This window comes from Echinops telfairi, unplaced genomic scaffold, assembly GCF_000313985.2.
Source record: "Echinops telfairi isolate 266 unplaced genomic scaffold, ASM31398v2 ScPeMD7_3533;HRSCAF=4204_0, whole genome shotgun sequence".
In the NCBI taxonomy this organism is placed as follows: domain Eukaryota; kingdom Metazoa; phylum Chordata; class Mammalia; order Afrosoricida; family Tenrecidae; genus Echinops; species Echinops telfairi.
Window position 1 is genome coordinate 85,106,705 of NW_022107431.1, and position 27,527 is coordinate 85,134,231.

Genomic DNA, 27,527 nt, shown 5'->3' on the forward strand with positions numbered 1-27,527 from the left:
TCCGTACATTCTTGCAAAACTTACTAACAGAACATGATGGACACTACCACCTACCGTGACCGACTACTTATTAATCCACGTAACATCAGAATGTGTCTGAGCTAATTAATTCTTCAGGATCAGGATACGAGGCCAACAAAAAGGGAAAAAAACCCAAAGAAACACCCCAAAAAAGACAAGGCGAAAATCACAGTTCCCATATGGGGAAGGGTGACATTTGCCAACGAATTTTGTGGAACAGATTAAAGAGTCTGGAGAGAAAGAAAGGGGGGGTATCTATTTCTATTGCTTCGTGTAAAAAAAACACCTGGAGAGGCAGCGGAGGGCCCCCCCTAGCCCCCACCCCGCAGCCAGCACATACACACCTGAAGGCATTTCCTGAAGGGGAGCCTGAGGGACAGGAAACAGCTCCCAGAGGGGTCCACCTCTCCTCACTAAAAGGGACTTGTGTTTGGGAGGATGAAGCCCTCCCAGGGGAAGGGGACATAGGACACCACCAAACTATGGTTTATGAAAATGTAACATTCTCAGGCTACAAGAAGATAGATTTAACTCCTAGAACTGCCGACTCCTCTCGGCCTGGGCTGGGTATGACTGGTGAGCATTAGCTGATTGTGCTTCTGAAGTTGCAGGGTCACAGTCCCTCCGGGGAAGCAGGGCACATTTCACATGGCTTGGAATCCTCTGTCCACATCTCGGGGCCAGGACAAACTCTGCGGCAGCACGGATGGGGAGTGCCATTGCTATCTTTGGGTAGGTGCAGGGGTGTGTGTGTGTACATGTATGTGTACATGCGAGCGAGTGGTGGAGAGACTAAGGCGGAGAGAATGGCCCACAAGAGGGGACAACGAGGCACCTGCTGGCCCAGGCCCCCTCTCCAGGCACAGAGCTGAACTGGTCCTGTTGGTCCCCTTGTCTCACTGCTGTTCTCTCTTGAGAATGAGTGTGCGCGTGCGTGCGTGCGTGCGTGTGTGTGTGTGTGTGTGTGCGTGCGCGCGCGCGCGCGCACGCACGAGGCCAGGAAGTCTCAACTTCATTAACTTAGGTTTGTAGTTTCAACAGAAATCATCTGTAAATGATAGTTAAAAGCAAATTTATTAAAGTTAGGGCAGGGACTTGGTTCAGATTTGTGTGTCATATATATAGATATATTTATTTCTAAAAAAGTTCATTTGATTCAAGAGGCAAAATCATGTCACACAGCCAGAGGGACTAAGCTCCTTCCCAACCATGTGAAGCAAGTTCAGTGTTTCTATTGCTTCTGCACGTTCAAGGTAGCAAAACCTGAAGCCATTAGGGTCTTAAAACATGTGACACTCCACAAGGATTTTATGATTACCCTGTATCATCAATTCAGTGAACTGTCCGGTTTAGGTTAGACTGCTTCCTTTCCCTCGGAGGCAGGTGAGCCTCTGTATGTTAGGTAGGTCCAAGTATTTTTAGACTTTCACCTGTTGGGGTTTTCAGCTGGTGTTTCCTGAGAGCCTGCTGCTGGCCTAGAGCAGTGTGTTGTGCTGGGGACAGGGGCGCTTCTTTCTGGAGGACCAGTGGGGAAGGTTCTGAGTGGACCCTGAAAGATCATGGGAGCCCCTGTGGCATGACCTGTGTCCTTCCAAAGCCAGAAGACCCAAGCATGGGCCAGGAAAACGGGATGTGCTACTGACTGGAGCTCCTAACACTGATAGGTGGTGACGCCACCATACGGCCCCAGAACCCGGGGTCTGGGAGTTGTACAGATACACACAGTGAGATTCCCATGTCCTGGCAAGCCCCCAGGGAGAAGTCAAATACATACACGTACTGTTTCCCAGGACATGGGTCTACCCGGCCAGCCAGCAGCCACTCCCAGCAAGGGCAAGGGGGGCACTGGAAGGGCACGGTGCAGACATTGTGAACAGGTGTTCCCACGTCTGCCTACATTCATAGCATCATCATCATCGTCATCATCCAGTGTTCTTGTCTGTGGGCGTGAGCACAGCATTCGACGAGCAGTGATGGGCAGGCCTGTCCCACGGCGCCTTCCCCGGCACCACAGTGAAGAGAACGACCAAGGTGCTGGCCCAGACCCTCCACTGCCACCCAAAGGGTGTCTTGACTCTTCCGGAATCATGTCACACCAAGGTCAGTAAAACCCTCTATGCCAGCCTGGACAGACGCGGGGCTAGATAAGCCATTCTTGCGTGAGCCTGGCACTTGCAACAATGTCATAAATCTGAAACCATCTTTTAAAAAAAAAGAAGAAAAATCCTATCATCCTTAGTCATCTTACATAATTACCTTCATCTCAAATATTTAAAAGATTTTTTTCTAAGTAAAATGGCTCCAAGAGAGCCTAATAAAACTTTTAAAGGATTTCTTTATAATAAAAAAAAATTATAAAAATGAAAGCTATAAACGGTGGGAAGAAAACAAGTGGGTTATGGGCTTGGCGTTTAGACTGGAGGCCGGTGAGGGGGTAGGGCCCGGCCAGAGAGAGGCCCCCGGACCCCTCTGCTCTCCCAGCTCCGCGCCCCTCCCGCTGGCTGAGCCGCGGGGCGCGGGACGCAGAGGGCGGGAGTCCCAAGTTCAGGGGCGGGAGTCAAAAGCTGCTTCACTTCGCTAATAGTTTGGTGTGTGCAAATGTCAGCTACTCCCCACGGCCTTAAGGTGCGTGTCTGTGGATCCCGAGCGCGTGCCCCGGGGTGCCCATCGCTCATCCTTTGGTCCTAGGTGCCCCACAGGCCCGTCACTTCTCCACCTTCTTGGCTTTCTTCAGGATGTCACATTTCTTCCGGTTGGGGCGGCGGCACCGCTCGTCGATGCTGGGGATACATTCGTAGTGCCACACCTCCTCCATCTTCTCCACGGGGTAGACGGCCTCGACGTAATGGCGGATGAGCCGCAGCCGCGTGGGGTCCAGCTGCTTCTTGTTGCAGGCCCCCGAGTGGTTGTACTGCAGCCGGAGGTTCTCGGCGGTGAAGAGTTCGGGGAAGAGGCGGACCAGGAGGCGCGCAGCGAAGTTGCCCACCGACAGGCTCTGCTGCACAATCTCCCTCACCTCCTTGTCGGACAGCAGGTACGGAGAAGGCACCGGGAAGTCGGGCGAGGGGACCACCAGCTCGTCCAGGGGGATCTTGCAGAAGTCCTTGCTGCTCCGCTCGGGCGGCAGCGGGGGCCCCTCGAACTCCTCGCGGAAGTGCTCGGGGTTGACGGCGAAGCCGGCCAGGTCCCGGCACTCGGGGCCCGGCACGTGGACCTTGCGCTGCTGCTGATAGGAGCGCCGCTGCTCCGTGTCCCGGCGCCGGCAGCGCTCGTCCAGCTTGCCCACGAACTCCAGCGTCCAAACGCGGTCGTTCTTGGCCCGCGGGTAGAGCAGCTGCACGTAGTGGCGGATGAGCTGCTGCTGATAGGAGCGCCGCTGCTCCGTGTCCCGGCGCCGGCAGCGCTCGTCCAGCTTGCCCACGAACTCCAGCGTCCACACGCGGTCGTTCTTGGCCCGCGGGTAGAGCAGCTGCACGTAGTGGCGGATGAGCCGGATGCGGGCCGGGTCCAGCTGCTTCTTTCCCAGCGAGCCGCTGCAGTTGTACTGCTTGCGCAGGTTCTCGGGGGTGAAGAGCTCGGGGAAGAGGTGCACCAGCAGGCGGGAGGCGAAGTTGCCGATGGACAGGCTGCTCTCGTAGATGCTGCGCAGCTGCTCCCTGCTCAGCAGGCAGTCGGCGCCGGGCACCTCGAAGTCTGGCTGCGGGATCACCAGCTTGTCGAAGTCGATGGGCACCAGCCAGATCTTCTTGGAGCGCCGGCCGGGCCGCTCGCCCTCGAAGCTGTCCTCCACCTTGACCACGGAGATGTCGTCGGGCAGGCTGGAGGAGTCGTAGCAGTCGTCGCGCGGGGGCTCGCCCTCGCTGCCCGCGTCCAGGCCCAGGCCCTCGAGCTCGTCGTTGAGGCGCTGGGCGCACTGCTGCAGCCAGGCCTCCTCCTCCTGCATGTCCGGGAAGTAGATCTCCGTGTAGTTGCGGATGATCTGCAGCCGCTGCGCGTCCAGCTCCTGCTTGCCGCCGTCCCCGTAGCAGCTGTACTGCTCGCCGAGCTTGCGGTGGTCGAAGAGCTCAGGGAAGAGCCGGTGGAGCAGGAAGACGGCGAACTCGCCGGGCGACGAGGCCTCATCCAGGAACTCGGTCAGGTCCTGCGTGTCCACCACGTGGTCCGAGGCGATGGTGCTGCTCCGGTCCAGGGACAGCGCCTCCTCCGCGTCTTTGTTGTCCAGGAAGTGGCCCGCGTCCACCTGCTCGGCCTCGAAGAAGCTGGACACCTGGCCGGGCGGCTGGCTGTCCTCCATCTCCCGCTGGGCCCAGAAGCGGCTGAAGAAGTCGTTGAGCTGGGGCAGGCACTCGGCCTGCCACACGGCTGTGTCCTTCACCGAGGGGTAGTAGACCTCCACGTAGTTGCGGATCAGCTGCAGGTGCAGCGACTCCAGCTTGCGCTTGGCCGCGAAGCCGCAGGCGCTGCAGCCGCGCGAGAAGTCCACGTCGCTGAAGAGCTCGGGGAAGAGCTGCACCAGCAGGCGACAGGCCAGGTCCCCGCCCGACAGGCTCTGGTCCACGATCTGCTTGAGCTCAGCGGCCGTGAGCTGGTACTCGGGGGGCGGCTGGAACGTGGCGACCATCTCGGTGGGGCTCACCTGCTTCTTGATGCGGCTCACCTCCAGGGAGAGCAGGTCCATCTTGCTGTGCAGCTGGGACATGTTGGAGGTGAGCGTGTTGAGCATGTAGAACATCTTCTGCATCAGAAAGTAGATGTTGGGGTCGCCGTCGGTGGCTGCTGCAGCCCCGCCGCTGTCGCGCTTCGAGGGCTCGTTCAGGAGCCGTAGCGGGGAGGGGCTGTTGCCGGCACTGAGCTTCTCGAAGAGCTCGTAGGGGCTTAGCAGGTCCCCGGCGGGCGGGTTCTTCTTCTCCATGATCTTGTGCGAGATGCCATACAGGGGCTTTTTGTAGGATGGCGTGGTCACGTCATGGCCGGCGTCCTCCTCACCCAGCCAGCCGGCGCCCAGGGTCTTGCCCCTGCCGGCCTGCTCTCCGTTCCCCAGGGCGGGCGAGCTGTTCTCCCGGTTCCGCATGCCTGCCAGCAGTGCCTGCAACACAGTTTCCCAGAGCATTAGGCAGGCGCCGACTCACCCCTCACAGTCAGGCGCCAGGGGGCCCAGGTGACGGAGGACACAGGTGGGAAACTAGTCCCCACTGGTCTCACCCAGGCCATCCAAACTTGAGATGCCAGCGTCACACCTGCCCACTCTCCTTTCTTCCCAAAGCCTCCTTCCTGAGGGAGGCTCGGCTGACTGGGCAGGCTTATGTTCCTGCAGGCAGGCCTGGCAGGAAATGGGACAGGGGGCTATGGAAGTAGGGTGGGAGGGAGGCTGCCAGTGGAAGCTCCAGAAAGTAAAGTGAGTCCTTCTGGCCTGCAGCCTCGAGGGGAGAAGCTTTTGCTAAGCCTCACCTGAGGGGGCAGTGGGACAGTAAGACAATTGAGGTCTGGAGGGGCCTTCATCCGGGAAACTCAGCACTGCCTGACGTTGGATAAGAAAAGGCTGAGATCCATTCCACCGTGAGATTCTGTGAAGTGAGGGGCCTCCAGGGATTCTCAGCCAGGGTGTCCCTGATGGGCTGGCTGTCCATAAGGAACAGGGGCCCAGCCCCCTGAGGCACAGGACGGATGTGATAGTGCTCTACCTCGAAAACTCAGCCATCGGAGATGTCAGTGTAGAACAAAACTCCAAAATCCTAAGAGACCAGGCTGACTGGTCAGACGGAGATGAGTGGATCTCCCCACCCCACCTCCCAAGACCACTGACTGTCATCACCCTGCTGCTCTAAAACGGAGGTCAACATCCAGGCAAAGAAGAGATGGACCTAAAAGAAGGGTTATACCAACACTAGTGAGGCTCGCACACTTCAGATCCGTGGCACAGCGTCTGCCCAATGACCAAGTTCAGAGGGCTCAGAAAGGACACGGAGAAGTGGATGTTAATGGAAGGGATTACAACGAACAAGGGAACAGTGTGTATGAAATGTTGACTGTCAAACAGATGCTCCGCTCTGTACCCTCCACCTAGTGCATCATGAAGTTTAAACAGCTCTCTCACAGGTCAGAGGGCAGGCTTTCTCCAGTGCTCGGGGAACGTGCACTCTCTCACTCCTGGCTTTCTTTTTCGGTTCCAGTGCTTTTTTGGTTCTGTGGATGCCTAGAAATGGCCATTTTCAGTGGCAGACTCTCGCTCCCACGGCCTCCGCCATGCGGCCTTACAAGCTTTCCAGAGATTGCGTGTGCCACCTGAGACTGTATTACCCGAAACTTCCCTTTCCTTCATAAGAGTTATGAAAGTGCTTCTGCCACGTGATTTCCTTCAGCGTTGAGAAGCAAGGACTGGAGAAAACCATTCTAGAAACCAAGCCCTTGTCAGGTTTCATACCCCTTATTTGCATGGCCCCTTTCCCACAAAGGTGCCATGTGCCTCACTGGCATTATTGGCTCGCTATCTAATCCCTTGGTGGGCTACAAGTGCCTCGTGTGCCCAGGCTGGTCTTACCGAGGCACGTGGTGAGGATCCCAAGCCCACGGTGAGGGGGCGCCTGGGCTAGAGCGGCCCTGGGCAGCACATGGGGCTCCACAGGGCGCACCAGGGGCTGCTGGGGCCCGAAGGCTACTTGATGGTTGTCATGTTTTGTCATGTGATTGACAGCCTACTCCTATTTACTTACCAATGGACACAGAAAGGCAGACCAAGCCTAGCACACAGGTGTTCGTGGCTGCTTCACTTGTAATAACCACAAACTGGAAACCAAGTCCAGTTTTTATCAAGAAGTATATTAATAAACCAACTCTGTTATCTTCATACACAAACTGTACTCAGCAACAGAGAGGAGCACAGGACTGATACACACCTACCCAGACAGAATACCATCCAGAAAGAAAGAAGTCAGACAAACACATTAGAAAGGAGTTGTAAGCATAGTAGGCCTAGCAAGGGCATTCAGTCTGTACCTCCCAAAGGTGGTGGTCATTTTTAATGTTCACTGGCAAAAATCTCCACCCATGCCAGTAGACTATACTATTTCAGAAACGACAGCAACGAGTTCACCTTTCATCTTTCTCTGCGGTGTTCAAGAGAACATCCTGGATCAGAGGTTTCTGACGCCCAGAAACCATTACAAGCAAGGAAGGGTGTAGCTAGCGTTCAGGGTGACTTAGCTCATGGGAGCAGGCATATGGATGGGTATACCTTGCATTCCAGTTATTTAAACTGAGATCTCCTTATGGTAAGGTGACCAGATGTCCTGCTTTTGGCGGGACAGTCCCAATTTTTGGCGTTTTAGAAAGGTCCCGATTTTTGGAAAGAATGCACGACAAGCTAGGGAATGGTCTATTTGGTCCATATAGACCAAATTTTTAATCAAGAAACCCCCACCACCACCCCTCGGTCAATGGTGTCCCGCTTTAAATCTGGCCACCTTACCTTATGAGGTATGTCCCTGAGGGTACAGTAAAGAGAAGAGTGAATGACCAGGCAGTGGTGAGTACCCAGGAGCACGTGGGCCTGAGGAGCTCTAGCTGCCCTCGGCATACACATGAGCCTGGGGCATGGACCAGAACAAAGTGCATCCTAGGGGGTGGGCCAGGGGGCTGGTAAGGTTAGTGCAGCCTGGCCAGGCCGTGTTTCTTCCTCATAAACCCGCCTCGTGAATCACCTGGGCCCGTATTAAAATGCAGATTGATTCCTCGGGTCTGCATCTCTAATAGGCTGGCCCACTCTGGCTAGTGAAGGCCTAGAAGACCACGTTGGCTCTTTGTGCGACTCTTCCTGCTGGGTTTCTACAGCTAACATCAGCATTGCAAAAGTGTGCGAGGTCACCAGCAGTGTGATCCAACAACGACAAAGAATAAAATCCAACAAAGCATCAAAAAAAAAAGAAAACCCAAAGGAGAAAACAGGTTAAAATGTGAACACTGATTTGCAGAAGGCTATGGATGACAGTAGGGGCAAAAAACCATTAGCAGGATATCTCCATGGGCAACCCTCTCTGACCACAGTCAGGGAATGTGAACAGCCTTGTTATCAGGGTATTGTAAATTGATTATGACAGATTTGGTTAGGTTAAAATGTAATACTTTATCATTTGATCTCCCTTTTGACCCTTTAAAAATTTGTCCTAGTTTTCAATATTTCCTGATTTTTTTCTCGACTGAGGTTTTTTCTCTGGTTTCCTTTGTTACTGCTGTTTGTTTTTTGGTTTGGGTATGTTTTCCAGTATATGAAATCCAGGATACTCCATTAATGGCTTATGGGAGGCAAGGGTGGAGGGAAGTGGGGCACTAGTAATGAGTACAAGAAGGGAAAAAAATGTTCCAGAACTGATTGTAGTGGTGGTTATACAACTCGTTTTAATATGAATGAACTATGAAAGTGTAAGATATATGTCAAAACTTTTTTTTAAAGAAACAAAAGTGCATGAGGTATTTTCTCTTAGAGCCTTAAACAAAAGATGGACTGTGGGGCAAAGAGACAGCCAAAAGGGGCTACATTTACAGCACCAGGAATCATCAGGCCTTAGACCTGCAGCCGAAAATAAGTGAGTCTTTCTGAACCCACCACCTGCACCCCCCTCCCCCGCAATGAACGGAGGACTCCCTGGGCCCTTTCAGATCAGAATAAGCAGACACTTAACTAGGGAAAGGTTAATTTTTTACTTGCATCTCTGTTGATAATAACCTTGTGGAAGAAAAATTACTTTACTCCCTTAAGAACCTGAAGATAAGGGAATCCTGTTTTTGTTTTTTGTTTTTGCAGGGCTCCCGATCCCTAAAGAAATTCTTAGGAGTTTTAATTATCTCACAAAGTTGGCTCCTGCTCTAAATGTCCCCACTCCCATAGAGCAGAAGACAAGGACACCCTTCAGTTGAGGGAACCTGCCATGGGGCTGCCTCCAGGCCCAGGCCCACCTGGTGTCTCCTCCCAGTCCTCAACAACTTACAACCTACAAGCACTTTGCAGGCTAGCCTCCATGCCTGGAGAAGCACCCAACACCCAGAAGAGCTCAGTGAGTGCTTGCCAGTCACAAGAATGACCATGAAAAGTACTGACTGGGTGGACAAAGGCAGGGGGTGGGATACTAGCACTAAGGGAAAATATACTCGGACTATATCTCCAACTACCAGAGTGGCGGCAGGAGGGCCCAAGACCGGCCCATTAACTTCCCCTAAATCCAGCATGGAAGGAATGAGTGAAGTTAACCAAGGCAGAATATTGCAAGATTATAAAATCCTACAGTGCAAGAAGCCTTATGGGCAATACTTAATTGAACCTGAAGCCTTATTGGTAAACTTGGAGAAGAAATGTCTGTTTGGTAAGTGAGTTAGTTAATTGTGCCAGCCTGGCTGATAATCACATGTGGGGCTAATTGAAAGGCGGAGGGAAAAATGGGTGATGAGACTCGCGTTTCTAGTTCTCGGGTCTCTTGTTTTGTGATGGTTGCACCGGGTGCAGCTGCCTTAGCAGTTCCCTGCTTCAGCTTGCAAGATTGACTTCCTACAGGACATCCCCAAGGAGAAGCTACATGGATCTATCCCGATGCAGCCCTGAGTGCTGGAGCAGCCGTGTGGAGACCCCTGCTAGTGCTGAGATGCTTGTTCATTCACTGACTCAGCTTTCTTCCTGCAGTCGGCATCATTGCCTCTGTTTTGTGAGGTGGAGGACTTTGTGGACTGGTGTTGGGTTAATGGGTTAATGTTGGACTTGTGGGCTTGGGCAGCATTGGGTTAGGATGTTTTCGTGATGCACATTTTCTTTACATAAAACTCTCTTATACATGAGTTGCTGTGGATTTGTTTCTCCAAAGTACCCAGACTAATACAGTAAGTTACTTCAAGAACAGCTGAAGGAATTTATTAAAAATTTTTTCAGTCTTTCAAATCATCGGGGAGTGTGGTAAGAAGTTCTCCCAACTAATCAACTCTCTTGATCCTCTGAGAGTTGGCAGCCAACATTTACATAACAATAAAGGCTAGTTAACTAGTAGCTTTACTGGTTCAAGAACCAAGCAAGGTAACTGAGATTGCTAGCAATGCTTTGAAATCTGAATTGTTAAAACAGAAGGGGGAAAAGAGGAATCTTATGTGTGACAAATTTCATTTGGTCATTTTAACTAAAAAATGTTTCTCCTTACTCAAAGCATATAACAAAGTTAGGGCAGATAAACACATTTTCACTTCTACAGAGAAAGCTGACCCTACGGAGTCCCAGGAAGACTGGACTTGCCTTTGGGATCCAGGTCCGTCTGTCGCCTGGAGAAAGGGGCCATACATTTATGTTTTTGCAGAATAAAGCTGAGGGACTCCCCTTAGAAGGACGCAACCACGATCGGAGAAAGATGGGCATGAAGGACATGAAGGAACCACAGAAGCTTAATCACAATTCCTTTTTCAGGTTACCGACACCCCCAAGGTAGGGACTATTTGTTTATGTATTCACAGGCAAAGGAGAGAGGTGGATTTCTCTTCAGCCAGCAAGGCTCAGAAGAAAGGAGGGAAGCTGACCCTGTCCTGCTACTGAAGCTACCCAAAATGTCAAGACCTCGCAGGTTCCTGAGAATGGCGACCACTGACTGCTGAGATATTTCTTCCATTGCTGATGCTGTCAAAGGGACACTCTGGGACTCTCATCAAAGCTGGACACTTTATACAATAGTGACTGGACTATTACTACAGACTGTTCTTTTGCTGAAAGATCAAGATTTTGAACTTGTCAATTAATGCTATAATGTGATTGGACTATATAACTAATTTTTGTATAACCCCTTATCCTTATAATAAGACATTGCATAGTTAGGATTTGATTAGGAAACATTTGCAAGGGTTTAAGGGAAACATTTCATTAGATTTGATTCAGATAAAAGGATATTTTCTATACATTCAAGGATGGATTTAAGGCATTCCACTAGCTGAGTTATTTAAACAAATGGTGGTTGGCATAGAAAGAGGCTGGATCCCACGTGCTTGGGCTCAGCGCATTTCACATAGCTTAAGTTCCAGTCTGACTGTGCTGTTTATCCATCTTAATTTTGATGCGAGCAGTCTCGTGTGGCTTCTATAGGAAGCTAAGAGATATGAAGAGAGACCATGTTGCCTCTGTGACACTATTAAATCTTAAACATAATGCAGAAGGGGGAAATGTGGGATACTAGCACTAAGGGAAATAGAACTGGGACTTAATCCCTGACAGATAGAGGGAATCTGGAAAGCCAGTGTTCCATGGTAGGAAAACCGCCACTCTGGTAGTTTGAGATACAGCCCAAGTACATTTTCCTGCGGTAATCTATCACTTCCACAGTTTCTCCCCTTAAACCTGTGCTGCCTTAAAGTGAGCACATGGTTGATTCATTCTCCCTATAGAAGAAGACATTCCTACCCTGTTTCCCTGAAAATAAGACAATGTCTTATATTAATTTTTGCTCCCAAAGATGTGCTAGGTCTTATTTTCAGGGGATGTCTTATTTTTCCATGAAGAATAATATGGTAAACAATTATTGTTTTATTAAAAGAGACCTCACACGTCCTGTCTGCTCCAGCTGCACAGCGACGCCCACCGCTACAGTCCAGACACAGGAGAGCCGCGGGGGGGCTAATTTTCGGGGAGGTCTTATTTTGAGGGGATGCCTTATATTTCAGTGAGAAGCAAAACTGTAAGTAGGTCTTATTTTCGGGGGATGTCTTACTTTCAGGGAAACGGTATTTTCTTGTTTTCTTCCCGCCGCCGCAGCATCCAGCCCCTCACACGCCTTCCTCCAGTAGCAGATAGGCTTAGGGGGACTTTATCCTCCATGCCTGGATTCAAAATGTTTGCTATAAGCCTAGCTTTTTGGCTATATTAATTTGGTCATTAAATTTGTCTTGACAGCTTTCAATGTATAGAAAATAACCATGTAGCCATTGTGGCTCTTTTGAATTTTATGTATAAAAAGGGGGGTGGGGGGAGGAATTGTGGGAAACAGAAGGATTTCTCCCAAGTTGTCTCCCCCAAATATATGCCAGACTTAGCTGCTTGAGAATAACTAAGTACTTGGAGGTCATCAGGAGTGGATTAGGGTCATTCTCCCTAAGAGCTATCAGCCATCTAGAGCAAGCAGTCACCACTGTTTATCCCACAACAAGTGGGGCCCACTCCCTTCTGATAAGGATAGTAGTTGTCTGTTTCCTTGTAGGAGACCCCACAAGAGGTCAAGCCCATCCAAGGGTGGCCAAGGTTAGGCCACCATTATGAATCTAGGGTCCACCCTTCTTGTCACATGTATACCTCTAGTTCCTCCCCTTCCTATCATGTGTACACCCCTAGCTCATCCCATTCCTATCATTGCAATGCCTATTGTACTGCCCCTTCCTGTGACTTGTGGTTACCTGTAATCACGCCCCCCTAAGTAGATATAACCCTTGGTTAGCAATAAACGGGGTCCTCCAGCCTCCTGCCCGGTCCTCCAGCCTCCTGCCCGGTCCTCAAGCATTCTGCCAGGTCCCTGCCCCACCTCGCCTCGGCCCATGCTGTGCGCAGATCTGGCTGGTAAGATCATGGCCATCCAGAAAGTAAGTATGCTACCATGAAATGTGTCTGACTCCATTATTTCAATCTCTCTTCTGTCTCTCATCCTCTCTATTATAATATATATATATGTATATATATCAACCGTACAATTGTGCCTATCGAACCCGTGATTCGTGGTGGGGGCCTGGCACCCCTTCCAACTACAGCAGGGCATCAGAAAGAGGTTGTCCAGAAAGGATGGCAGGTTTCGTGAATATCACGTGTGGTGGTATGAAAGTGATTAAGAACCCAGCTGAAGGGTCAGGTCTCAACCAGTGTGACCTGGGCAAATATGTAAGCTAACCTACAGCCTGGGATTCCTGTGTGTCACTCAGGGAAAACGAAGGTATCCACCTCACCTGGTGGCTTAATGAATTAATATCCAAGGTAGGGTTCAAAAGGTTTGGGGAAAATACCATATCTTTTCATTCCATTTTCCCACAAACTTGAAGCCCCTTGGGATGTAAATTACTTAGCTATGCCTGAATCATAGTGCTTAAAAACAGGTATTATTATTATTATTAATGTACTCCCAAGCCACAGCAGAGGCGGTACTGTGGAACTTTTCACAAACCCGGTGTCACGATTATTCTAAACAACAAACAAGGGGAGGACTGCAGTGCCGCAGGGTAAATCGTTCACTGAAGGCATTTCTTGGGGCCAGTTTACCCTAAAGGCTGAGGTGGGGGAGAAGCACAGGGTAACTAAACTACAGAAAGCACTCCAAGCTTTTAACCGGTCTGTTGTTCTTCTGTGCCCTGGCACAAAGTAGAAAATTATCTTCTTACTTGGAAAAAAGAAAAAACATCAGAAACTTGGCAGAGAAAATGAGGAGTGGAGCTAGTTGAAAATGTTTTACCCTAAAAGCTGTGGATAATGGAAGTGATTTGGTGGGCTGTGCCCAGTGTAAGAAAGAGACGCAGACTCAGTTTTCAAGAGCAATGAAATCCTGATACATGCTACAACACGGACAGACCATGACACATACAGGGTGAAATATGTCAGTGGAAATAGGGCAAATGTGACAGGAACTCCGCTTAGATAAAATACGAAATACACAGAATAAGCAAATGCCTAGAGATCAAAGTTTATTCGTTGTTGTCTGAGACAGGTAGGAGACATGGAGAGAAGAGTCACAGCCTAGCGGATACAAGCTGATTACGTTAAGGAAGGGACGAGCCTCCAGGGTGCAGGGTAGCACCGATGAAACACACAACTTTCCTCTAGTTCTTCAATGCGTCCTACCCCCACTATCATGACCTCAGTTCTACCTTCCAGAACCGACTAGATCAAAGAATGTACACTGGCATAGATAGGAGCTCTCGACACATGGAATCCAGGTCAGAAAATAATAATGATTTATGATTTAGCAAGGAGTCACAAGTGTGAGAGGAGGGAAAAAAGAGGAGCTGATATCAAAGGCTCAAACAGAAAATAAATGTTTAGAAAATGATGGCAACATGTACAAAAATGCTCGATACAATTGATGTATGGATTGTTAAGACCTATAAGAGTCCCCAATAAAATGACCTTCAAAACAAAACAGGGAGGGTGGGGAAGGGAAGGAAAAATACCTGAGGAGCTGATACCAGGGGCTGGGGTGGAAAGGAGTGTTTTGGCAATGATGATGACAACACATGTGCAAATGTGCCTGACACAGTGGATGGATGTATGAACTGTGATAAGGGCTGTAGGCGCTCCCAATGAAATGATTTAAAAACAAAACAAAAAATTACAGCCACATTAGGAATTTAGAAAAGAGGCCTGTGCTTTGTAATGAGTGATCCCCTAACACATTAAAGTAGAATTCCACCCAGAAGGCGAACATCATGGATACCACATGTAACAAGAGGGCAAGCTCTGTAGGAAGACTGTGCCTGACGAATGAATGATCAGTGTGGAATATCAGGACAGGGAGAAGACTCTGGCAAACGGTCTGAAACACCAGCAGCACATACAAGGCTTTGATTCTGCCCCTGCATTCCAAAAGCTGGTGGGAGGAGTGTTATTGGAACCGAAAATCCCCTCTACAACTCTCAAAAGTCAGCCTCGTTCATTAAACTATTTCCATGTTTACTAAGAATGCTGGAAACACTACTGTGAGTAGAAAAACCTTTGGGACTACATGATCTGAGTGCGCACATCAGGCGTCCCAGCAGAGGGCAATATTCCTCACTCCTAGAGCCCTCGGAGACACCATTCAATACCAGTAACCCAGCGGCGGTGGTGGTGGCGGCACAAGCACTGAGGAGAGGTTCTGCCATTGCCCGGCACAGTGCTGCTGCCCCAATGAATTCCACGCGGGCTGCCAAGGAACCGGTGGGCTGGCTGGCTGCACTCGCAGCCCACCATAAAATCTCTGCTCAGCTGTCTCGGAGTATCAAGAAATCTTTAAATCTGTGCTACTTGGCACTGGGTATGACACCATTCCCAGTCCTCCGGTTCATCTTCCAAGCAGATGGAACTCTGCGGCAGCGAGCGCTCTGGCGCTGCCATGCCAGCAGCCTCCAGATCCTGAGCAGGGCATTTCTTTCTCACCAGCACCCATACACAACAGGGAACACTCCCACCACGCGCCGGGGAATTTGACCAAACAAAGAGGGCCTGCTTTGATGACAAGGCCTCGACTGTGCTGGGGAGGGTTCAGATGTCCAGGCCCAGGGACATCCCAGGGACAGGTTACCATGGAGCTACTCCAGGCACTGGACATCTCCCTAGGGCCCAGGTCCGAAGCAGCCAGTGAAATGCAGTTCCCGGAGCAGTGGTGGCTAACTGGCACCGGCTTCGGGGCCAGAGCGGCACGCCTTCACCGGAGAGAGGATGAGCGTGCCTTCCAGAATAATCAACCATTTACGATCCAAAGGGCAGCATTTCCCCCAAGGACAAAGTCCGGAGGGTTAGGAAGAAAGAGGAGTGGAAAGTGGAAACCGGGAGGAAGCGGGAGATGTGCTAGCACATTGAGGGGGTGGCAGAGCAGACCTCAAACAGAATGTGTCTGAATTGCTGCCTGTGAAACGGCACCTAATTCACAATAAAGTTAAAGGGAACAAGAACGTGGCACCAAGGACAGTCAGACCAGGTGAAAGGCTCCTACCTACAAGGCGGGCTTCACCCCCTTGGAAAGATCTCCCTGGGGGAGGGGAGGGGGTTCACCCTCATCCTCTTCCTCCCACCACGAGGTCGGGCTGACAAGAAATAAGGTGTGGCAGGGCTCTCTGCCACAGAATGAGAGTCTGACATGGGCGGGGGACCAGGCAGTCCAACTGCTCTCGATGCTCATGGCGTCTACCGCTGTGGTCATGAGTGATGTGGCAGGGTGCCTAAGACGTGAGAGCCTCAAGGGAGAAGAGGAAGATGAGAAGAAAGGGCAACATCTTGAGGCAAGAAGTCCTGGAAGGGCCTTCACAGCACTGTACAAACACCCCATTCGTGCTGGGGCGTCACAGCAGTGGCGTTTACATGCACAGGCCTGGCAGTGCCAGCCTCTGAACCCAGCACGATGGACTTGCGTAGTGCCCTCTGCTGGGGCCACGTGGAATCTGGATGTACTCTCCAGACCACCCGACAGCCACGGGCTATCTGGGAGGCATCCGAACCCTTCCCATCAGACCAATGAGGTGGCATTTCTGGTCCTCTCCTGGGCAAGAACAAACAACAGTCCCTACGACTGTGACACTCAAGAGATGAAAACAAACAGAAAGAGATGAAAACAAACAGAACCTGGGAGCACAGCGCTCACTTCTGCCTGGCACGCGGCTCCGCGGACAAAAGACAATGGCCAATAACAACGCTGGCCGCGCACCACCCACATCTGCTGCCTTGGCTAGGAAGCCCCTCCAGCGGAGGCGGCACAGCCATCCTCACACAGCCCTTCGTTTGGTGTGAGGAGGGAGGTTACTTGTTCTTGTAAGCACCATACTCTTGATACAAGCCATCAGCGCTGAGACGTTTGAATCTGGAGACAAGACTGGCCCCCGCACGCTGTTCGCATCAGAACTACCACTCAGATCCCAGCCCCACACACACACTTTGGACCCCTGCCCTCACCTTAGGTGGGAGGGGAAGATGGATGGTGGTATGTATTCTGAGTTGGAGGGCGCTCAGAATCAGTTAGGACGGGGGTGTCCTCCAGGGTGTCAGATGGCCCCCTCCCCATGAAGTAGTCCAATGCTGGTGTCCTCTGCCTGATGGAGGGAGGGAGGGAGCCAGCTGAACACGGGTCCCAGGAGTGGGAGCTGGAACTAGAAGCAGGTGCAGCCTTTTGGAAGGCTGCTGTGTCCCCGCCTTGTGCAAGGCTCTGCATGTGGGCCCCAGTACTGTCCCAGCAGAGAACCCGTAGGCCGCATCGCTGGCCTAAGGCCCCAAGGAGAAGCAGCCCCCCACTGACTGCAGACTCAGCTCCATCTGGTATTCCCCAAACCAGGGAGAAGAATCAGAAAAGGTGGCCTGGGTGGGGGCAGAGTCTGTCCACATTCCCGATAGCTCACAACAGGGGCAAGTCGGCCCTCCCAGGATTCTCAGCGCTATGCTCTGCTTGGCTCATGTGACAGAGCTGCTTGCCCTGTCATCCCTGTTTCGTTATATGGACTAAATGATGGATAACCAGGGACTCAACAAATGTTCACGCGCGTCCTGATTTTCTGATTGACGCTGGTTTCTGCCTCCCGCTTCCTCCAGTCTCACCTGGTGATGAAAATTCGTTAAGAAAGCAGCACACGGCCCCCGCCCTCACGCCTGACCCCCTCTCCCCCACCCCCCACGTGTCAGGAAGGCCAGGGGAGGAGGTCACCAGACTACTGACTCAGAATTTAGAACCAGCACCATTTTGAAAATTCAGCATGTGCTCTGATTTCATGAAGCCGATGGACTGTTCTCAAGTCCCGGGGACCCGAGACTATCGATTTACTGGCATGTCAACTCACACAAACTTCCAAGGAGACAGGAGGCCGCAGGTTCACAGGATACCTTTTCAACCAGGAGCTCCAGAATTTCCAAAGGCTCAGACTTACACACATTCTTAGCGCAGAGCAGGAGGGAGAGCAGGGAGAGAGATCAACTCCACTTTTGATAAACTAAGGGAAATGAATAAAGCTAATCAAGCACCCCAAATAAAGACCAGGGCTTCACACCTTTCCCACTTCACACTCTGATGGGTTGAAACGACTTTCAGAGTTCCTCGTTCACTGCAGAATAGAGCGTGAGCGTATTTCAGACCGTAAAGACTGGGTAAGTCACAGTAGGAATACTACGAGATGCTCTCCATTATTCCTCTTTTGTCCTCACAGGCTGGTCTTCCTGGATGAGGCCTTTGGCTCCGTCCTGGAGGAGCTTGCTGCCTGAGCAGATGGAGCGCATCCTCAGCCCCACACCACTGTGCAACAGCTCAGAAAGGCCGCCACCAGCAGCCGTGACAGAGGTCTACTTCCGTGCCAGTTCTCGTTTATGTACCGAAGGATTCAACTACAGTGTCCATCAAAAGAACCAGAAATGTTCCCTTCCTTGTGATTTCAGGATAACGACGGCTATTGAGTGACAGGTCAAGAGGGACACGCCCTTGGTGACCTGACTCAGTGAGCTCTCCTGAGGTTCTCCACAAAGGTCACACTGGCCTCTGGAATTCTGCTGAGTGGTCAACCAAACGGCCACCCCCAGCCCCTCATCCTTGTCTGAGTGCCTCTGTGGCTCCTACCCTCAAGAGGCGGAGTCTGCTGCTTTCCCCTGACTCTAGGTTTGTCCTTCTGGCTCATTTTGACCAATGGGACACTAGCAAAGGTGATACAAGCCAAACCAACAGCCACCCTGTCAGTTCTAACTCACAGTAACTCTACAAAGGCAGCGCAGAATTGTTCCTGAGGGTTTCCGAGGCTGTAAATCCTAACAGGAGCAGAAAGGCTCATCTTCTCCTGTACAGCAGCTGGTGGATTTGAACTGCTGGCCTTGTGGTTCGCAGCCCAATGTATGGACCACTATGCCACCAGGGCTCTTTTGCAAGCTGAGGCTTGAAAATCACTTCTGTTCTGGAGCTTGCCCTCTTACTTCTGTCATCATGTGAGAAGCCCAGGGAAGCTCCTACAGGGCAAGAATGAACGTAAGGGAAACTCCAGCCATCCCTAGGTCCCAGGTATGGGGGAGGTCAGTCCAGACCCTGTAACCCAGCAAGTGAGGCCAAACCAGAACCACCCCACAGCTGACCCACGACAGTGTAGACAAAGAAAACGGTGGTGGTTTGGGCTGTCAAGTGAGGGTGGCTTGTGACTCTGGCCATGGCATACAGACACACTCAACTGCCTTCCATTTCCCGTGCGCTGGCTTTACGAACACCTGAAGGAGTCGGCCCAATGGATCATAAGCAGAAATGCAAAGTGACCCAGTGGGGAAGGCAGCACGCAGACTTCTCCATGCTTTCAGGGGGTGCTCTGTGACTCTACACTACAGCAACACCCCCAGCAGGGCCTGGTGTGTATGCATAGAAAAGATCCTGGTGGAATTATCAATAACACAAAACTGAAAAACACCTACATACCACCATCAGGAGGAAAAAGAACACAATTTAAAATGAATGTAAGAAAATGAATGAAATACATGTAAGAATTTAGGCATGTTTACTTAGAGTAGTCACTTGCAGCATTGTACGGGAACTTTTCCAAGTTACACGGCAGCCAGAGTCAAGGGTGATTTTCCTAATGATGCCTTTATAAAAAATGTCAAAGTTGTGGGCTTTTTTTTGTTTAACTTTAAAAAATGTATCACTCTTCTGGCCCACCAAGCCCCAAGGACATTCCTGCTCAGAGCAGCCAATGCACAGAGAGAGAACTGTAGTGCCGGCCCAACCAGGAGACACGACGTGCCCTCACTGATCCACTGCACTACGGGAGGCAACCCTGGAGACACAGTGTGGGAATTGTGCCCAGTCTGACCCCCCAACACCAGGGTGTGACACAGAGCAGCCAGGGGAGCAAAGCAACAAAGTCTCCGAGGAATACCAAAAATAAGACGGGGGGACAGGGCTTGGCACCTCATTAGACTCCATTGGAAAACATTCATCAGGGTCAGCAGACAGACCTGGAACTACTTACACGACCCCCCCACCCACCTCCCGCTCCATGTCTATCTATACAAGATAGGCAGGACAGACAGTCCCATGGAGAAAACGACGGGACCAACGTGCCAGGGGGACACGAGAACAACAAGTGATCCAAAATTGATGGCAAGGAAGATGTAGAATGCCTGGTGGGGTTTGATCAAGAGTAATGTAGCCAAGAGGAATTAATGAGAACTGAATGAACATCAAACATGATAATGGGACAGGAGGAAAGTAAAAGGAAACAGAGGGAAAAACTAGGAGGCAAAGGGCATTTCTAGAAGTCGAAAGGCACATATGCAAACATATTTATATATAACGATAGGGAAATAGATTTATGTACATATATTCACAGGTTTAGTATTTAGGTAGCAGATGGACACTGGGCCTCTACTCAAGTACTCCCTCAGTGCAAGAACACTTAGTTCTAACCTGGCATTCTGTGATGCTCACCTTCCCAACACAATTGCTGAAGACAAAATGGGCGCTTACGCAAATGTGATGAAAGCAAAGCGTGAAGATAAAGCAAGCGGCCATCTAGCAGGGAAGCAACAAAGCCCACACTGAAGAAGCACACCAGCCTATTTGATCATGAGGTGTTGACCAGGTATCAGAAGACTGAAAACAAACGATCACATCAATGTGAATGATGCGGGCCGGAGTGGAGACCCAAAGCCCATCTGCAGACAACTGGACATCCCCTCACAGAAAGGTCACAAGGAAGGGATGAGTCAGCCAGGGTGCAGTCTAGCATCAATGAAACATACAACATTCCTCTAGCTTTTTAATGTTCCTTTCCCACTCCAACCCCCGCCCCGTTCTACCTTACAAATCCAGCTAGACCAGAGCATGTATACTGGTACAGATAAGAGCTCCTGACACACAGACTCCAGGACAGATACACCCCTCAGGTACAGTAATGGGAGTAACGATGCCATGAGGGCTGGGAGAAGGTGGTGGGAGAAGAGGGAGAAAGGGAGAACCAATCACAGTGATCGACGTACAACTCCCCACCCCCAGGAGGATGAACAACAGAAATGTGGGTGAAGGCAGACAGGGTACGGTGTAAAATATAAAAATAATTGATAAATTACCATGGGTTCATGAGGGTGGGTGAGTGGGGAACAGGGGTGAAAAAAGAGGAGGTGAAACCAAGAGCTCAAAGCAGAAAGAAAGTGTTTTGAAAATGATGATAGCAACATATGTACAAATGAGCTCAATACAATGAATGTACGATACTGTTAAGAGACCCCAATAAAACGATTCATAAGAAAAAGAAATATATTGTCTGGCCATTTAAATAAATAATATGCTGATCCATGCTAAAGCCTGAATAAATCAGCAACATGAAAAAAGAAACAAATCACTAAAGACTACATATTCCATGATTCCATATATATATATGCAATGTTCACTGAAAGCAAGTAGAGAGACAGAAGGCAGGTCACTGGTTGTCAGGGGCTGGGGGGTTGGGAGAATGAGGAATGAACGCTAAAAGGGATAAGGGATTCTCTGTGGAATGATAAAAATGTGGCATAGAGGTGGCTGTACAAGTCTAGTAAAAATCATAGTAAAATCACCGAATTGTACATTTTAAATAAATTGTTGCCTTACAAAGTATGCGTCATCACAAAAAAGGTGCACGGATGCATTGCTCAGTGCTCCAGGGTGTGGCTGAAGGTTCTCACTGTAATAGCAATGCAAACATGGGAGTTAGTCTCTTTTGGGGGGTGGTTTTCTGTTGTCAATTAAAGAAAAAGGCAGTTTTCACTTACTGTAACCAATTCCCTAGAATCTATACATTCCTATTTTACTGGGACCCACCCCTATTTCTGAAAGAGGAGAATTAAAACAAACCATTATCAGCCAGGAGCCCAGGGCTGACAGTCCATGTTCCCTGGCTAATAATGAATAAATCCTGGGAAAATCGGGCTCCGTTAGCTGTTCCAAAGAGCCCACCGGTGTGGCTGGGCTGCAAAATGAGACAGTGTCCTTCTTAAGAGGTCCAGGGAGAGTCTGCCGGTCCTTGGAGAGGCTGGACTCCTGAGGCACCACAAGCCAGGCTCCCTCATTTCTCAGAGCTGCCTCTCTCTCCTCCAGTCTTGGGGCTTCCCTGTGCAAGTCTGGTCTCCAAGGGGGCTGCACACTGGTGGAGGAGCCCCATGTCTTTCCCAACGCCTTCAGCACTTAGCTAAGCTCAGGATAACCAGCAGGGGATTAAGAAATAAAGCAATCAGGATGAAGTGACCAAAGTCCAGCTTTTGCCTTGAAGAATGGTACTTAATTTCTTTATACAATTCTGCTTTGGGGGCTATTAATAAAGGGGGGCCTAATTTCATTTGGACTAGCGCTAGCCCTCCCTCAAAATGGGTGGGGGTGGGCGGGACTTGTAAGATACGTAGCGTTGAGGGTAACAGAAGGCATGACACAATAAAAGAATTCGGCACATCAGGGAAAGGACTCATTGAAGAGTCTCTTTAGGGAACAAGCTCCTTCCTCTGTGAGAAGGCGTAGGACCAAGGTGCTAACCCCACTTTTCCAGGAGCTTAGGGGGTCACACACTAACAGTCCCTGCTGTCAACAAGTGCCTGCTCTCCCTGCGAAGCGAAGCAAAATAAGGTGGTCTAGAGCCAGTGCACGGTGAAGACTCGCTATATCACCAGGAGTCCCCTCTGGAGACACCTTCTAGAACCGTAAGCCAGAAAGAGGAGCTGAAACGACAATCTTCTCATGCCTAAAGTTTTAGCCCACGAGTAGAGAGATTCGGCATCTAATTAGAGGGCAGGAGCATCAGAGTCCAAAGAGAGAGCAGAGGGGCTGGGCCCTCACCTCGGGGATCAATCGCCTCCTCTTCACGCTGGGCACCGGGTCCGGCAGGCCATCGCTGCCCAGCTGCTTCCGCTTGCTGGAGTCCTGAAGGGCGGTGAACACACTGTCCAGAGGGTGCCTCTCAGGCCTGGGGTTCACTGAGCGGTCAAAGGCAGCATCCTCGCCCTCCGTCTCCACCTTCACAGCGTCAGTCTTCAGAACTGTGGCAGAGAGACAAGGGCGCCACCGGGCGGGCGCTCGGTCTTAAAGGGGGCAACTGTGTCCCCGTGTGCTGCCCTGCGACACTAGAACTCAGATCAGGATGTCCAGTCACAGTAAGACTGTCCTTTGCAATCAGGCACGTTTTATCTCGCCACAGGGGGCCAGGTAATAAAATCACATCCCAGGAACATTTTGCTCAACTAAAACTGTTGTGTTGATGACCGCACAACTCTTTTTCATAGGGTTAAACGGTTGAATTGTATGATAGGTGAAATACATGTCATTAATACTGCTCAAAATGAAAACTTGAAAAAGAAAATAATTTGTTCCAAACTGTCTGTGGCATCTTTTTTGAGGTGGAGGGAGTTGGGAGAGAAATACATAGTGTCGCTGCAAAATGCAACCTTGGAAAGGTATACAAGATGCTTATTACAGGTGTGTGGGTAAGAGAGTGGGAACTTTTTCTTCTGCACTTTTTTAGATTTTAGACCCATGTGACTGTCCAACCCAATTAAAAATATTAAAATATATATATTTATTAAAGCAGTTTTTGAAAACAAGCTGGCTTGTTTACCTTCTTCTACATCTTCACTGAATTCAGTTGAGTTCATCTTCTAGTCCCACTAAATGAAAAGACAAACACAGAGTCACAATTGGTTTCCTGATCTCCTTCTTCGCGTTCCGACCCTCAGAAAAACTCACCTCCCCTTCCCACCCCAGCCCTGGCAACAGGGTCCGCAGCTTCTGCTCTGCAGCACTTTGGAAATAGGTGTCCCTGTCCTCAGGAGCCAGACTGGGTCTGCCACACACAGAGCTGAGGAAGGTTCGCAGATAGCCAGAAGCCACACTGGGGGGTGGGGGTGGGGGTACTGCCACACTGGGGGCAGGGAGTGTGAAGGCTGAGAAGCATCACAAACCTGACCATAGTCCCCGAATTCTACATGTGAACAAGGTTGAAATGACAAAGGTTCTCTTAGTGGAGAGCAAATGTTTTGAGAACAATGAGGGCAATGAGTGTACAAAGGTGCTTTACATGATTGATGTATGGATTGTGATAAGAGTTGTATGAGCCCAATAAAATGATTAAAAAAAAAAAGAAATGACAAAGGTTCTGGCACCTGGAAATTTACACATATATCACGTACTCCGCCGCTGCCCCCACCCCCCACCCCGTTTTAATCTCCACCTTATAACTTTCCAGCCACAGGATGAAAGGCTGACTAAGGATGGAGAGAGTCCAGGTACCAATGGTCCTACGAGCCCTGCACTTCCCACCACAGTAACTGCTTGCACGTGGTTACAGAGCACGTGACATAGGGCTGGTCTCAATGGAAATGTTTCTCTACAGAACCCTAACACAGTGGGTTTGAACTGCTGCCTTTGTGGTTAGCAACCCAAGGAGTAACAACTATGCCACCAAGGCTCCTGGAGATGTGCTGTTTTCAAAGATTAAGCATACCCATACAAAATATAAAGTACCTCAGTCATATTTATATTCGTTACATGTTGAAATGATGATGCTTTATTAGACATATTGGACTAAATAAAATTAAAATTAGTTTTCCCTGTTTCTCTTTTTTTAATGTGACAGTAGAAAATTATATTTATATTTGCTTGGTATTTCTACTAGACAGCACTGATCTAGCCCCACCCCCGCTCCCTTCCTTCATTTGTAGCCCCTGGGGCTAGGAGTCCTGGTGCTCTGGTGGGCACAGGCTGGTCAGCTAACCTCAAGGTCAAGCAGTTCAAAACCCGCAGCAGCTCCATGGGAAAGACATGAGGCTCTCTACCCCTGAAAAGAATGACCGACACTCTCAGAAACCCACCGGGGCAGATCTAGTCTGTCATTAATGTCACTCCACACGGTGGTGGTAAGTTTTGTTGTGTTTTTTAAAGCAATGAAGAGAAAAGGATGCTGTGGGTCTTAACAATTTTGAGCTTTTAGAAGGGCACACAATCTGGTCCAACCAACCAACCAATCATTTCCCATCAGGTTGATTTAAACCCTAGGAAACGTCCTGCGTGTCCAGAGTGTGAGTGTGGCCCACAAGGTCTTCAAGGGCTGATTTTCCCTAAGCGATCACCAGGCTTTTCTTCTGAGCCTCCTCGGGGGCACTCAAATCACTGGCTGAGCCAGGAACCACACGCCCCACCCAAGGCCTCCGCACTGATTTTTGCAGATGAGGAATATGACATGGGAAACGTGTGGTTGCTCAGGTCTGGGTGGCAGGGGACAGGACAGAGTTTGGCGGCTCCCATCCCCTGAGCTGGCATGGAACTGACACCGAGGAAACCTACCATGAAAGCCCCAAGAGCCCCCAAGCCCCATCAAAGGGCATATGCCTGCAGGTTAAGATGCATGAGGGGATTACCACCACCCCTCACACACACACAGAAGGAAAGATCTCTGCAAGGTGGAGCTTTCATAGCAAGTAGTATGCTTTTTTCCCACTAGGTGAGCACCCAGCAACTCACTCTGAGTTAGTGCACCCAGTGGTGTCTCCTGGGAAGGTTCTCTCTGGTCACAGATAACTTTTTCGTAAGTAAAAGTAGTTTCACTCGAACTTAATTTTTTGTGATGGCCGATTTAAGAGAAGCGTGTGCAGCTGTGAAATTTGGGAAAATGCCGCAGAAAGTGTTGTGATGCTGAACACAGCTTACAAGGACAGGACTATGGGGAAAACTCAAGTGTACAAGTGGTTTTCTCACTTCGAAAAGGTGAAATGTCAATGGTTATGTAAAACCTTGTTCTGGACATCCGTCAACCTCCTGAAGGGATGAAGATGTCGATTATTAGTGTATTTGAAGTTAGTTCCAGCAGGTCAGACTGTTAGTCAAGCTTTCTAATTAAGGTACTGAAAAGACTGGCTAACAGTGTGAGACAAAAAAGCATGATTTGTGGCAGACGGGGGACTGGTTTTGCCACCACGACAATGCACCAGATCAGGCAGCCATCTCAGCGCACCAGCTTTTGGCAAAAAACAGCCTGCCTCTCTTGCCCTCACACACCTGACCTAGCTCTGTGTGACTTTGTTATTTCATCGAATGAACAGGGGCATGAAAGGGCAGTGATCTGATGCCGTAGAAGAGGTGAAGTTAAAAAACGAAGGAGGCCCGCTTAGAAAACGCCTGTCAGGCAGAAAGAGGCCTCCCGCAACCTGTTCGCCAAGCAGCCACAGAGCGGAGTTTTCAGCGGATAGTCAACCAGAGCGCACACAGGTGAAGGTCTCCACTAACCCCAGGCCTAGAGCGGCGGTTCTCAACATGTGGGCCAGGACCCCTTTGGGGGGTTGCCCGATTCATGACTAGCAACATGACAGTGATGAAGTAGCAACGAAAATAATGTCATGGTTGGGGGTCCCCAGCACATGAACTGCATGAAAGGGCTGCGGCTGAGGAAGGTTGAGAACTGCTGGCCTAGAGAGTGCTGATTCCAGAAGCACTAGGCCCACTGCGCCCATCACAACCACCCTGCACCAGGCAGTCTTTTCATCCCTGCCGGGCTAGCTTTCTGCTCTCTGAAGAAAGAAATGGAAGATCTGGAATTAAAATTAACTAAAAATAATTCCTCCTCACTAACACCATCATCTTTGACCTGAAAACATTCACACTGCACAGAGAGACTATGGATGAGAAGTCAGAGATTAAGAATGACTGCACCGGCGATGGCTTCTGCCACCCCTCCCACTGCCTGTGACAACCAGCCCCTGACTAGGGGGGCGGGCCTGGGTAGAAGTGGTGGCAGGCAGGCAGGAGGCCAGTGCCAGGCAGAAACACAGGCCTGCTGCCTCACAGCCCAGCAAAGGGCCTCCTAAGGCAACACACCGTCGGCGTCATCCAAAAGGTTAGCTGCATCCTCACAGGTAAGCAGGCCACGTGCCGCTGGAAGCCCTGCCACCCTGTCCCCTCCCCTCAGCCCCTCACGCACAGGGCGAGGTGCGACTGGAGTGTGGAGGAGGAAGGATGGGTCGTGCGGGTGGGTGGAAATGGATCAGGGTGAATACACAAGCTGAACGCAGTTCGACACTAAAACCCCAAACCCATGGCCCTGGAGTCAGTTCCGACTCACAGCGACCCACAGGGCAGGGCAGGGCAGGGCAGAACTGCCCCATGGGTCTCCCAGGAGGCCAAGGTCTTTCTTCCGTGGAGTCACTGCGGGGCCCACAACGCCAGACCTTTCCGTTCACAGCCAAGCACTTAACAGGGTGCCACCAGTGCTGAGGAGCACCCCAGGGATGAGGGACCCCGGCATCCATGGGAAGACACAGCAGCATGACTGACCACACAGTGTTGAAACCAACGCTGGCCCAACCACACCCCAGGAGGAATGAACTGGTGAAGGGAGGCAACGTGGGGATGAGCGTGGCTGGGGGGGTGGGGGTGGGGCGGTAGCAGGTTACTGGGAGTAGCCTGGCCTGGAATGTGACTTGGTGAGGAGCAGGAAAAGCATTTCCTGAAAAATAACACCTTGTGACTCAACAGCAGGCAATTTAGCACCTGAATGGTGAGCCCCCAGCGATTCGAAGTCAGGAGATGCTCAGGGAAGAGTGGCGCAGAGCCACCTGCACAGGGCCTGGGGGAAAGTCCTAGTGGGGCCCAGAAGGCCTGCTGGGGGGGGGGGCGCGCTGCCAGATACCTGGAGTGCATTTCCACGTCCATTTATAGACCACGGACAGAAGCTTACCATACAGTTCCCCAGATCACGGAGTCTGGGTGAGGCCAATGGTTGGCATGCTGCTTAAGAGACAGAACATTGGCAGTTCGAGCCCACCAGAGAAAAGAGCTGGTGTGCTGATCCACAACCCCAAACTCAGC

At 50.5% G+C, this 27,527-nt stretch overlaps 1 protein-coding gene across 1 annotated transcript in view; it reads right to left on the reverse strand.

Moving 5' to 3' along the window:
* Nucleotides 1-1,076: 1,076 nt before the first annotated feature.
* BEND3 (BEN domain containing 3) overlaps nt 1,077-27,527 on the reverse strand; it is a 38,936-nt gene continuing 12,485 nt past the window's right edge. The window contains exons 2-5 of the mRNA XM_004696234.2: nt 23,287-23,335; nt 22,512-22,711; nt 3,443-5,107; nt 1,077-3,310 (exon numbers count right to left, since the gene is read on the reverse strand). Of these exons, the coding sequence (XP_004696291.1) occupies nt 2,726-3,310; nt 3,443-5,107; nt 22,512-22,711; nt 23,287-23,323 (2,487 nt within the window). The 5' untranslated portion in view covers nt 23,324-23,335 and the 3' untranslated portion in view covers nt 1,077-2,725. The remainder of the gene's footprint in view (nt 3,311-3,442; nt 5,108-22,511; nt 22,712-23,286; nt 23,336-27,527) is intronic.